The 12613-nt window shown below is 40.8% G+C and overlaps 1 protein-coding gene across 1 annotated transcript in view; it reads left to right on the top strand.

Moving 5' to 3' along the window:
* Positions 1-12613, top strand: part of col2a1b (collagen, type II, alpha 1b) — a 73745-nt gene that overhangs the window by 19583 nt on the left and 41549 nt on the right. Inside the window, exons 10-17 of the mRNA XM_080727681.1 lie at positions 476-529; positions 6651-6704; positions 8122-8175; positions 9390-9443; positions 9619-9672; positions 10227-10271; positions 11357-11410; positions 11889-11933. Coding sequence (XP_080583807.1) covers positions 476-529; positions 6651-6704; positions 8122-8175; positions 9390-9443; positions 9619-9672; positions 10227-10271; positions 11357-11410; positions 11889-11933 — 414 coding nt within the window. The remainder of the gene's footprint in view (positions 1-475; positions 530-6650; positions 6705-8121; positions 8176-9389; positions 9444-9618; positions 9673-10226; positions 10272-11356; positions 11411-11888; positions 11934-12613) is intronic.

The following is a 12613-nucleotide window of genomic DNA, read 5'->3' as shown; positions in this document are numbered from 1 at the left end:
CGTTTCGTTGCTGTTGGGTGGAAACCTTGTACTACCAATCCTGTTACTTTTCAGAATATGACAAAAAGAATCTGTGTTCCCAATTGATCCAATATAGTTATTATTTAGTCTACTACTTTAGTACTTTACATTGGTTAAATATTTATAAAACCCACACTTTAAAAATCGTTCAAAAATAGTGAAAATAGTCGTTCTGCAAGCTTCCAATACGCCATTGTGAGCTTGTAGATCATCTAGTTTCAGTACTTTTGCACATCACTGTTGTACAAAGAAATAGGGCATTACATTACACAAAAAAGAATAATTCACAAAAAGTTGAAATATGGAGAACGAGGTTTCTGCCCGAAAGCGACTATATGACTTTTGTATTATAACGCCATCACCCCTTCACCAACCAGTGCATATACAGTTATGTTACATTGTCGCGACTCGCCAGACACGCTTCCTTAATCTCTCTCCTATCTCTACATCTCAGGGGCCACAAGGTTTCCAAGGCAACCCCGGAGAGGCTGGAGAACCTGGACAAGCTGTAAGTACCCCCCACTGTACTTTTACTGCCCCCCCTGTACTTTTACTGCCCCCACTGTTCTTTTCTGGCCCTCCCATGTTGGTTCTGTTATCAAATCTGCCCAGATGTCCTACAGTGTCTCACCATCACTATCTGTCTCCTTGCCACCCTACCCTCTCCTGTCTCTTTATATTCATGCTCAGGCTGTTATTACACTATATTGGTCGTAGCATATCTGCTTCATTAATAGTTAAATAAAAAATATGTTTTAAAAATATATAGAGGGTATGCGCATGCATGAAGTGAATGGCAAATCGAGTGGCAAAGTGAGTTTAACGTAGTTTAACGTCATTTAATGCAATCAGTTAGGACTTTTCTGTTTGGATGTATGGGCTGTCAAGGCCAGAAAGTATTTCATTTGCCACTCAGTAGGCGTTCCCGCATAACTTCCGGGTATGATGATGATGTCACGTGCATACCCTCTATTCCCAGGCATTGTCTTTTCTGTGTACATTTCTACTTGAGTCTCCCACGTGGACAACTAAATATCTACCACTCATCCAAAAAGGGAACCCCCCCTTTGGCGGGGGGGCGATTAGGATTATACTGTATCCTGCTACATACTATTCAAAGCTGGTTTACTGCTCCTCCCCACCTCCTCAACCCTGCTTAGAACTTCTCATTGTCATCTCAACATTCCTGCTACAAGCCTATGCAGACGTGCTTACTTTCCCTCTTTAGCGTTTTTCTTATTGAAAACTCCCCAGGTCTGTCTAGCTTTTTGTGTTTGCCCACATACATACTGAGAAGACTCCCCTCCACCCAGCAACAGCTGGCTTAGCTTCCTATCTTTAATCAAACCCTTCTCAGACAGACCTCCTGCCACCCCTTGCCTCTAGAGAACTTTTTCCTGAAGCAGTTCTCAACCTTTTTTTTAGCTCTGGCATAATAATACAAGTCATTTCTATTTTATGAAATCGTTTTTATTAATATTTAACTTATCTTAAAGCTGGACTTATGCTTAGTTGTTCCAGAAATAGCTCATCTACAATGCTACAATGGGTTTTGTGCTTGTAGATCCCCCCACCCACACACACATTTAACATTTTAAAATACTTTCCCATTGACCACGGACCACTAGTGGTCCGCGGACCATTGGTTGAGAAACAGCGCCCTAAAGGGCTCTATGCATGATTGTGTTGTTAGTGCCCATTCTGAGCTACCTACACTCAAAGATGAATTGAGAAGCTGTCCGTCATAGAGAGGCATGGGAGAGGAGTGGGATTCTATCCATCATGGAGGAGAAAAAAAGAGTAGAAGAGATAATCTGTGCTCAATGAAAGAAGGAGAGAACAGGGAGAGTACAGTAACTGGTTAAGAGGATGTGCACAATGGATGATGAATTGCACTTTTTATTAGCTCACAATGTCCGCAGTTAGGATTTGATGTTTTAAAACATGGACTGGAACCCTTCATAAAGTGCGCCAATGCGCTTAGGGCTAGCAGTTGATTTATCTGAGTCTGGCAGTGGCTTCTTCAAGCTCTTCTTGTGCAAGTTACGTAACACAAACACTACATGAAGTAATTGCAGACCACCTGAAACCTTGCCCATTCTCAAACCTAAGCCTACTTAGCCAGTCGTTTCTGGAAAGTAGGCGTATACTTCAGATTGGCAGTTTTGAACATTTTACAGACACTGTCAGGGTCAGACGCAGTCCCGCCAATCTGAACATCAGAATGAAGCCTAGACACTATTCGATGATCTGAACCGTGGTTTGTTTGAATCATGCAGAGCCATCAACGCTCTTCATCTTTCTGTTCCTATTACTTTGCCTCAACCCTATCTAGTCTTCTCTAAAGTCTACTATGCTTGCTTTCCAAAGCTCCCTGTCTGTTATAGCCAGTGGTGGAAGAAGTACTCAGATTCTTTACTTAACAATAACTTAACGTAAAGTGTAGAAATACTATGCTACAGTCCTGTAATCAAAGTACAAAAGTATTGGAATCAAAATGTACTTTTTGAAAATAGCTGATCTAGAAGCTCACGTGCAATGCGTTGTCAGCTGGTAGATTGACTATTTTTGATAAGATTTGAAAAGTACAAATACAGCTTAAGTGTTTAAATGTATGTTTTATTATGAATCTGCAAAGTAACTACGGTAATAACTAAAGTTTTCAAATAATTGTAATGGAATAAAATTTACAATACTTGCTAAAATGTAGTCGAGTTTAAGGTATAAAGTATTTAAAAAAAAAAGTCCCTCAAAATTGTACAGTACTTTCCACCACTGTGTTATAGCTCACCCTTCACCTCGATCTTCCTCTGCCCTTTCCAGAAATCTGGACTGCCCCTATGCAGCCCTTGCCGTTCCCTCAACATGCAACCAGTGTTAAGGGCACTATAACTACAACTAACTACAAATCTACAGATCGCGGGCCGTTAATGATAACAATAATGATCACTACAAAGATATAGTTTTCCAACTCAGGTGGAAGACAAAGTTCACACCACAGCTATAACAAAATACAGCAGTGAATGACATAGTTATAGATGTGGTGATAGTTATAGTGCTCAGTGTGAATGGCCCTTAACCCATTTAGGCCTAAAATGATTGGATGCTTTAACTATACTATACTATAGGATTCAAAAGACACTTATAGAATCGGGTCAAAATTAAAGTTTTCACGATTTCTCAAAAATAGCAGATCTACAAGCTCGCAGCGCGGCACTCGGTGCCGCGCTGTGAGCTTGTATATCTGCTATTTTTCAATAGTTAAAGCATAAAATAATGATACACAATATAGTGTACCCTTTCTGAATGGTTTAAGGGTCCCCCAACTGCTGTGTTAATCTGCTCCTGTGGAGTTCAGACACGCAGACTCTCGGCTCTCTGATGTGCTTCGACTCCGTTAACCTTCCGCCCCAGACAAAATGTTTGAGCACATCATTAAATGTGATTAAAATCAAGCCTGTTGCCAGACCAAATGGTCTTTGGCACTTGGTAGAGGAGACCCATCGTCCCAAATTAGTATTTTGGCATTTTGTATTTTGTCAATTGTCTCATGATAACGGACTGTTGATGAATGATCAGTTTAGCCTTTCCGGCCATAAGTAACAAAAGACTTATTTGGGTGTTTGTTCTCAGAGCAGGGGAGCTGGTATGGATGTCCAGGTGCCCCTATAAATAATCCTTTAGGAGTATAAAATATATTGTTGCTGTCGGGCAGAAACCTTGTATCTCCATAATACAAGATTTCCTTTTCTCCATAAATGAATGGCCTACCAAGTGTATCGCACAAAAGTAATGAAAATAGCAGATCTACAAGTCTCAATTCATGGGTTGCATTTGTAGTCCTAAACCGGCCATATTGAGGACCAACACCGGTGTTCAATTTGTCTGATTGGCATAGAACCAATGTTCTACATTAATCAAAACACCTGTGTTGGTCCTCAAAATGGCTGGTGTAGGACTACAAATGCAACCCATGAATGTGCCGCATTGTGAGTTTGTCATTTTTTTTGTGCTACTTTTGACAGTGGTTAAAGGGGAGAACCACCCATTTTCAACATCGTCATTGTCATTATGTCATTAAGATACCTTTGAGTTGTTGCAAAGTACACCGTGATGATGTCATCACGGTGTACTTTGCAATCCAAACCCCACAATCAATCTTCCAGTTCTAGGCAATACAAAAGGGGGAGGGACTTTTTTCTTATTTCCACTTAACAACTCAAAGGTATCTTAACACCTTGACGTCCGAAATAGAATGGTGGTTGGTAGATTAGCCGTGACATTTCTATTATTGTATTGTGATCTGAGACATAATATTATGTTTATAAACATGACCCCGCAGCCCCTCCATCTTGAACAGCGCCTCTGTTTTTTCTTTTTTTTTCCCCCCAGGCCAGTAACTCACCATGATTTTCTCGATTTCCGTTGGGATAGAATGGGGGTTTTGGCCGATCGTCGATGTCCCCGTGCGTTTCGCGTGCGCGATCCTTTCACGTAAATGTCCCCGCAAATAGTCCATGTGTGACTGAAGAACAGAACTGAAAAGTTTCGCTAGCATAGCCCCAAGCATGGCTGCAGGAGGAGCTCGAGTGTGTAGACAGTAAACGGATGGGTGGAAGGTGCCTTGGAGAAGGAGAGGCGCTGACGTCACCTCTGCTTCATGCACGGTCTGCATGAGCTATCAGTGCACGAGTGGTGACTAGGGAAGGTTAGACGATCGCCGATTTTCGGATCAAAAGCTTTTATTCCGGTTTTAAAGACAAAGTCCGGGAATGTACGACGTGGCTGAGAGTCCCTGGGGGGATGTGCGATATAGTACGGTTTTAACATTAAGGGGCTCCCCTTGGCTTAGAAGGTGTTAATGACATAGTTCAATGATGAAAATGGGTGGTTCTCCCCTTTAAGAGTGTATTATTTTTTAAGTCAATTTGATAAGCATTTAACCAATGAAAGGTATTACCAAGAGCACGTGACTAAATAATAACTAGCCATTGGAACACAGGCTCTTTTTTCCATTAAATTAAAAAATTAATAGTTTTGGACATGCAAGGTTTCCACCCGACAACAACGATATCAGTGTTTCAAGGATTAGATGAGATGAAATAAGATGTTGCAAAAAGACCTGATCTTCACAACCTCTCTGACCCTCAGAAACAGCAAAGAAACAAGGGGGAATTCAGGGAGAAACTGATTTAAAACAATTATAATACTGGTGAAGAAGGGAAAAAGATACATGTCGTTGTTGTCTGGTGGAAACCTTGTAAGGCCAAAACTGTTTGTTTTGCATTTATCATTTTAAAAATGATTTAAAATAGTGAAATTAGCCGATCTACTTGTAGATCTGCTGTTTTCAATAGTTTTGTGTGACAGTCTTGTATGATGAAGCTGTTCTTTACTTAACAAAAAAACATACACATTTGAAACTTGGAGATATGAGGTTTCTACCTGACAGTGACGATATACTCACGAGACTTAATAAGAGAAGGAAAGACCTGACCAGCATACTAAAAGATATTGACGCATTTTGACGCATTGACTTGAAAGGGTCATAATTCTACCAGATTCATCAGAATCCTTTGAATAATTACTTCCCTTTTCTCATTCTTTGGATGAAGAATCCTACGCGGATTAGAAAGTGGAGTGCAAGGAGGCACGGTGGCGCAGTGGTTAGCGATTCGCCTCACAGCTAGAAGGTCCTGGGTTCGATTCCCGCCAGGGGACGCTGTGGGTGCTGGGGGTGTGTTTCTCCCTCCACGTCATCAGCGCCCACACCCTAGGTGGGGTCGGCGATAGGGCCTTTCTGTGTGGAGTTTGCATGTTCTCCCCGTATCTCCTAGGGTTGATACCCTCATAAAAACATGCAGTAATCCTGGTCTCAATAATGCCTCCCCCTGGCCAGCCGGGGTGCCTGATGGGGGGGAAAGGAACTGGTTGGAATAACGTGTTCCTTCCACGCGCTACGTCCATCCCGGGGAAATCCCCCCTGTCAGGTGAAAAGAAACAACTTGGACTACTCATGCATTGAAGGAAGCATGAGGTCAGTCCGTTGTCTCCCCAGGCGCGGCAGAGGGAGAGCAGAGCCCAGGATTACATAGGCAATTGGCACTGGGTGAAAATGGGTTGCAAAATCATGGGATAAAAATTATAGAAAAAAAAAGAAAGTGGAGTGCAGCATGTTTTCATAAGAGCAGAGTTTAGTCCAATTTTATGCTGCAAATTGTTACAAATGACTATGTCACTGGCAGGATTTTCACAAACAAACCAATCTTCCACACTTGATTGGCAAGATGAGAAAACCACTAATTGTTTTCTGTTAGTGTTTGGAGGAATTTCATACTTAGAGTCAGGTTGCTTGAATGAGTGTAACAATCCATTTTAAAATCTAACTATTATTAGAATCACCTGTGGGCATGATCTTTTTAATGCATCTCATTTGGCATCTCTTTCAGTATTGTTTTCTGCCAGGGGTGTTTATAAAATGAAGGAGAAAATAATATTGTAACCACATGCTCTGAATGAATCACTCCAGGCCCTAGGTTGTATACTATGTTATGTTGCCCCCTTTTGGTTTTGAATGGCAACTGCATCTCACCTCTCCTGCTTTTGTTTATTTTCTTCTCTCTTAACAGGGACCCATGGGTCCCCGTGGTCCCCCTGGACCTGCTGGAAAACCCGGAGATGATGTAAGTATCTTCCTGACGTCAGACACATCTATAATCATCAAGCGTGTTTGTCTCTGTCGCTTTTGTGTCTTAGCCATATTCTTATGTCGTGTGATGGGTAATGCCTGACTTGGTTGCGTACTGTGTTGCACAAAGGAAATAGACGATCTACATGTAGATCGGCTACTTTCGGTGTGAGACAACGGTGCACAACTAAGTATAAATCAGGCTGAAGATGAGTATTGGGTGAAGTCTTTATTCTAACCATGAGTCCGAATCCCCCCTGAAATGCTCAGCAACAAAGTACAAATTATTCCTAATGGTCCTACCACCCACACATCCAACCATGTCACAATGAGATCACTCATGTTTCACATTATCACTTTCATCTAATTAGAGTAATCGAGCTGTTTAAGGTTTGAACTAGAACGACATTCAGAGAGATGCCTACACCTGTGGGTGGGCAGGCTAAACGCTGCTCTCAGCCATGTGAGGCTCACTTTACATGTAACGTCTACTCCACCACATTGGATTTCATTTGATATTTGTGGAAGTTGGTGCAAAATAAATACTTTACGTTGGCTGATTCAAAAGATATTTGAGAAGTCCTTGGTTGCCTATCAACCTAGCAGATCTGTAGGAAGTGAGGTACTGGACGTGGACAGTCATGCGACCTAGCGTTTGCCAACAAGTCTGTGCCCCTAAGCTAGATGCAGAATAGATATTCCAAGACCCAAATCTAGACTAAACATTTTTAACTCAAATCTTTGCTTTTGCTTTTTTTTCCCCGAAAACTGTTAGTATTTAGAAGACATTTCTAGAAACGGCATATATCAGTGGTTCTCAAATTGTTGGCATGTTATATAGACAGGTCAGGTGCTATGTTGATAGCAGTTTGTCCTACTTTCTTTGAAGCACTATATTGTTTTCTTTGCACTCTACTTACTTGACCATGTATCCTGTTGTTTGTTGACTATGGCTTGTGCCCTTTACTATTATCTTACACTTTTAAGTCGCTCTGGATAAGACCTTGGTTGTATGACGTTGTCACGCACTGAAAAAAGATTTTCAAGCTCACATCACGTCACGGATGCAACATGTTGTGAGCTTGTAGATTGGATATTTTTAGGGTGCAACACTATCGTGCAATGAAGTATAAATCAGTCTTGAGAGCGAAATGCTTAAAACCCCCCATTGTTGTGCATTGACTTGAACTTTGGGAAGCATTTAAATGCAGTACCCACTTTTAGCCACTGGATGGCAGCAGACTTGATATTTCACACTGTCTCCACTAGGGGGCTCAACTGTACTATAATATACAGTAGACATACAGTACATGAATATATGGCATAGATTCAACAGATTTATTCCTTGTTTAACATGTTTCTGTATTGTCTGTATCAAACACTGACATAACACATTTAAATTGCATTTATAGGGTGAGGCTGGTAAGCCTGGCAAGTCTGGTGAGCGTGGACCAACTGGACCTCAGGTAAGATTTCCTCTTGGCTTCTAGTTTATTATAATTGATGATAACAGCCATGTTTTTGTTGTTGTTGTTGTTCTTAAATAATGTCAAATAACCACTCAATGCAGAGAATCAGTTTGTTTGTTTCTTTGTTTTGTTGTTTGACTCCTAGGACTTGATTTTGTCAAGTTTCTGTTACATTCCATGACCTGGTTTAGAACTCTAATATGTATTTTTCAATGGCAGACCTCTATTTCACAAATCAAGCTACAGTCTCAGTGTTGTTATGAATGCAGTTTGTATAACCTAATGGACTACTTGCTTGTACATTAATATTTCATGCCAAATTATTGGTTTTGTTCATAAGCAATTAGCCCTGTAATGAGTGGGCTAATTACAGTCAGCCCCTCACCTTTGCAAAATAAAACCCTTCAGCGATATGCAGGATGCCTCCAATACATATTGACCGTAGGCTAGGTTTGCTAGCCTGGCGGGGCCCGACGTCATACTGCGTTCACTCACTCATCCCTTCCGCAGTATGGGAAGGAATGAGTGAGTGAGTGAACGCAGTATGACGTCGGGCCCCGCCAGGCTATAGGTTTGCTACATCGCTTTATGTACAATGGATATGTCATGTCAATGAACAGCCTGAAGCTGTTCTACTGACAAATAGGGAACTCGCTATCTGTAATCCTGCAATACAGGCCTGACATTTACATTTTACATGTTGTTGATCGGCTACTAAGAACATTTGGGGAAAAGGAGCGAACCAATTACAGAGCCTTGGGAGAAGTATGAAGGGCCCACCCATCTGACCACTTAACACAGAAGCCGTGTTAAGGGGCCACAAGCATTTCTGAGATTCTCAAGTGGGCCCTCCACTGGTCTACAGAAATATTGTCTGTGTTGCTTCAGTTTGAATTGCAAGCTAAAACCCAACTAAATAAATTATGTTCAGGGTTGTTCTCTGTCTAAAAACCCTCATGTGTTATAGGGAATAATTTTGCACTGGCCAGGTTCTAAGAAGAACTTGCTTTAAAGGTTAAACAATAAAAAAGGAATCTTTGACTCTCTGGAGCATGTCTGTCCTGATGTCACACATGCTCCTGGCTGCCACTCAGCTGAGGAAAAGACAGATGGACAGCAAAATAGGTCCATACTCATCTCTCCCCCTCTCTCTCTCTCCCCTACTTTCCACTTAAATCTATCTTCCTGCTATCTTTCCTCTCTCATAAAAGGGAGCTCGTGGATTCCCAGGAACTCCTGGCCTGCCCGGCATCAAGGGACACAGAGTAAGTGGGAAGGGGGTCACACTCGGGACACACAGTGTCTGCATCACAGTAAACTTTGAGTAAAGAATAAAAATAGACCCCTCACGGGTCCAATTAAAGGCATTCTGTGCATCAATAACCAATTCACACATTATATACAGCTTGTATTCACTGTCTCATCCTGCTGTGTTTGTAGGGTTATCCAGGTCTTGATGGTTCAAAGGGAGAGACCGGAGCTGCTGGCTCCAAGGTACAGTTCTCTCTCTGTCCTCTCTTACGCCTTTCTTGTTCCTCAGCACTCCAACATCTTCTCCGCTTATCTGTATTTTTTATTATTTTTATTACTTGTTCTTGTATTGTTTTATTACTTGTTCTTGTATTGTTTTATTACTTGTTCTTGTATTGTTTTATTGTATTGTGACTGATATGGATCTTACTGGGTCTGAAATAAAGATTGAATTGTATGATTTACAATGTTGACAGTGTAGCTAGTTAACCACTTTAACCCTGGCATCAAAAGTTGTCAGAAATTGTAATAATATCTGATGTAAAAGACATTGTGAGCTTGTAGAACAGCTCCTTTTGCTATTTTCCTACAAAAAAGGTTTTAATAGGGCTTAAGTGGTTAAGATACACTTTAACAAAATAATATTCACAAAATCAGAAGTGCATTACTATTATATGTGTAGCCTACATGGTATACTAGGCAAACTATTATCAAACTACATTTCTTAGTAATTCTTTCATTATTAGAACAAAATGTTGTCTGTTGTCATTAAACTGAGGATTTTGATTTTCCTTTAGGGTGAGGGTGGTGCTCCCGGAGAGAATGGCGCCAACGGACCAATGGTGAGTACATCTGGACAATAACACTATCAAACATCACACCTAATAGTGGTGTCATAATATTCATTTCATCCTCTGATGCAGCGTAGATTGCTCTTTTACAGCAATGGCCCGACTCACCACCCCATAGTTACTCACCATACAATATTAACAATTACATTCAAATAGTACAGTGTGGTTCAAAACCAGAATATAAACAATAATACATTCATATCAGCAGTACAGTTCAACTAGAAATATTACACTGAATGGAGTACTGTACAATGCTATGCCTTTATCAGGTTTTGCTGTTTACATACTTTAGTTCACTCAGTAATTGTAATGTTCAGTGACACACAAAATCACCCCTATTGGTTTGACTGGGCAACTAATGTAGGGTTTACCTCCAACATCTGCTGATAGGCATACAAAGTTGCATAGTTTTACAGGAATCTGTTTCAAAGTTACCGATGTCTCTGGTTCACATTGGCACATTTCCTGGGGCATGCATGTCTTCTTCTTCTTTTTTAGTTTTTTACTCTCAAAAAAGCATCTGTAATGTAGTGCATTTGAAACTACATTGCAGTGCACAATGCACATCATGGGGTGATCACTGCTTGCCTCCTGTGAATTGTTTTATTTCATTTTTTTGTTTATTTTATTTATTTTTTGTTGCTGAGTGAGGTCAGCAGCCAAAGTGACATGAGTGAGATGAAATAACCTGAGTGAAATGTGCCTATGTCAACCAGAGACATCGGGTATGCATTTTTTGTTAGAAGCCATGCCCATTGCGGCACACAACTTTGGCTAAACAGTATGAAAAGTTAATCAATTCTTCCTTGCCCCATAATCAAACTTTCCACAAAGTTTCATGCAAAACCAATCATAACCTTTAGAGACATGCTGCCATCAGACAAATGGAATGGGACGAAAACAAAACTTCTGTCCTCCTCCATTAGCAGATTAAAACAGTTTCTGTGTCCACTGTCCAATACAATCAAGTCCCCTGCTCTTGACAGTGGACAGTGGATCCTAAAGAATAAATCTGGTCTGTTTCTTATACATTATATTGCACAATCATTAGCTAATCATTCTTTGTCTCCTCACAGGGACCCCGTGGTCTGCCCGGCGAGAGAGGCCGTCCTGGACCTTCTGGAGCTGCTGTGAGTACCGTGTTTCTCTCCTGTTCCCTCGACACAGAAACCTATGCGCTGACACATATTTATACTCTGCTCTCAGACAGAGAGAGTTCCCTGTTCAGTGGGGTCCCATTAGTGTTAGCGTTAGGGACAGCCATTGTTTAGTGGGTAGAGAGACTGTCTGGTATCAGAACAAGGTCACCGGTTCACCTCCCCGTCTGCCCAGTATATGTGTTGAATAGGGGTGTAACAATATAGTAACTATCGATTTATCAAACTATCGATTTTAATTTCAAGAATCAAAGTATATTCATATGTAAACAGCAACATATTGTATGTTTAACTTGTTGTTGTTTAACTTTGTATCGTATCATTTTGCAATGCAAATAATCAGTATCGAATGAAGCTGAAGCAGAATTTCCCACAGAAGTACAGTGTCATTTTATTTGCTAAGCTGTTTCTCTACCCTCTGCTGATGTTGCAATGTGTTTCTAATATCCAGGGTGCGAGAGGAAATGATGGTTTGTCCGGCCCTGCTGGTCCCCCAGTAAGTATGAAAACATTTAGTTACATGTTGCTCTAAATCTTAATTCACGAAAATAGCTGATCTACAAGTTTGTGAGCTTGTACATCAGCTATTTTCAGCGTGCGACACCATCGTACGATGAAGTACAAATTCGGCTTTAGAAATGAGAATCCTGGAATCATCTCCAGTTATGCCACCACCACCACCAAGTCCACCATTCATCTTCACCATAACTCCTCTCTGTCATCCTTTGTTCCCATTGCCTCACCCTGTTTCCAGCTCCCTCTCACCAATCTCTCCTCCCACAACCTCCCCTACTTCTATTCTACCACCCCACAACTTCCAATACCATTCAATTTAATTCAAAGGGACTTTATTGGCATGAGAAAACATACTATTACATTGCCAAAGCAAGTATGTATCAAACCAATCAAAAATCATGACTAAATGTACTGTATGTAGAATTAAAAAGGGAATAAAGATGTGTAAACAGAACTGTGTTACATTACAAGGCATTAGATAAACTAGCTTATGGAACCATGAGAACTTTGCATTTGCTGTTAAGAAGCAGTTGTAAGCAGGGATAACTTGGTATACATTTGGAACCTTGAGACAAATATCAAGATGTGTTTTTCTTCTTCTTCTTTTTCAAGTGTATTTCAAATAGTAGAGATATGGCAGCAGTTTTTCAAGTGTGATTA

This window comes from Nannobrachium achirus, assembly GCF_963921795.1.
Source record: "Nannobrachium achirus genome assembly, chromosome: 6".
Taxonomy (NCBI): domain Eukaryota; kingdom Metazoa; phylum Chordata; class Actinopteri; order Myctophiformes; family Myctophidae; genus Nannobrachium; species Nannobrachium achirus.
Note: the sequence above shows the minus strand (reverse complement) of the source record. Positions and strands in the feature narration are given on the sequence as shown.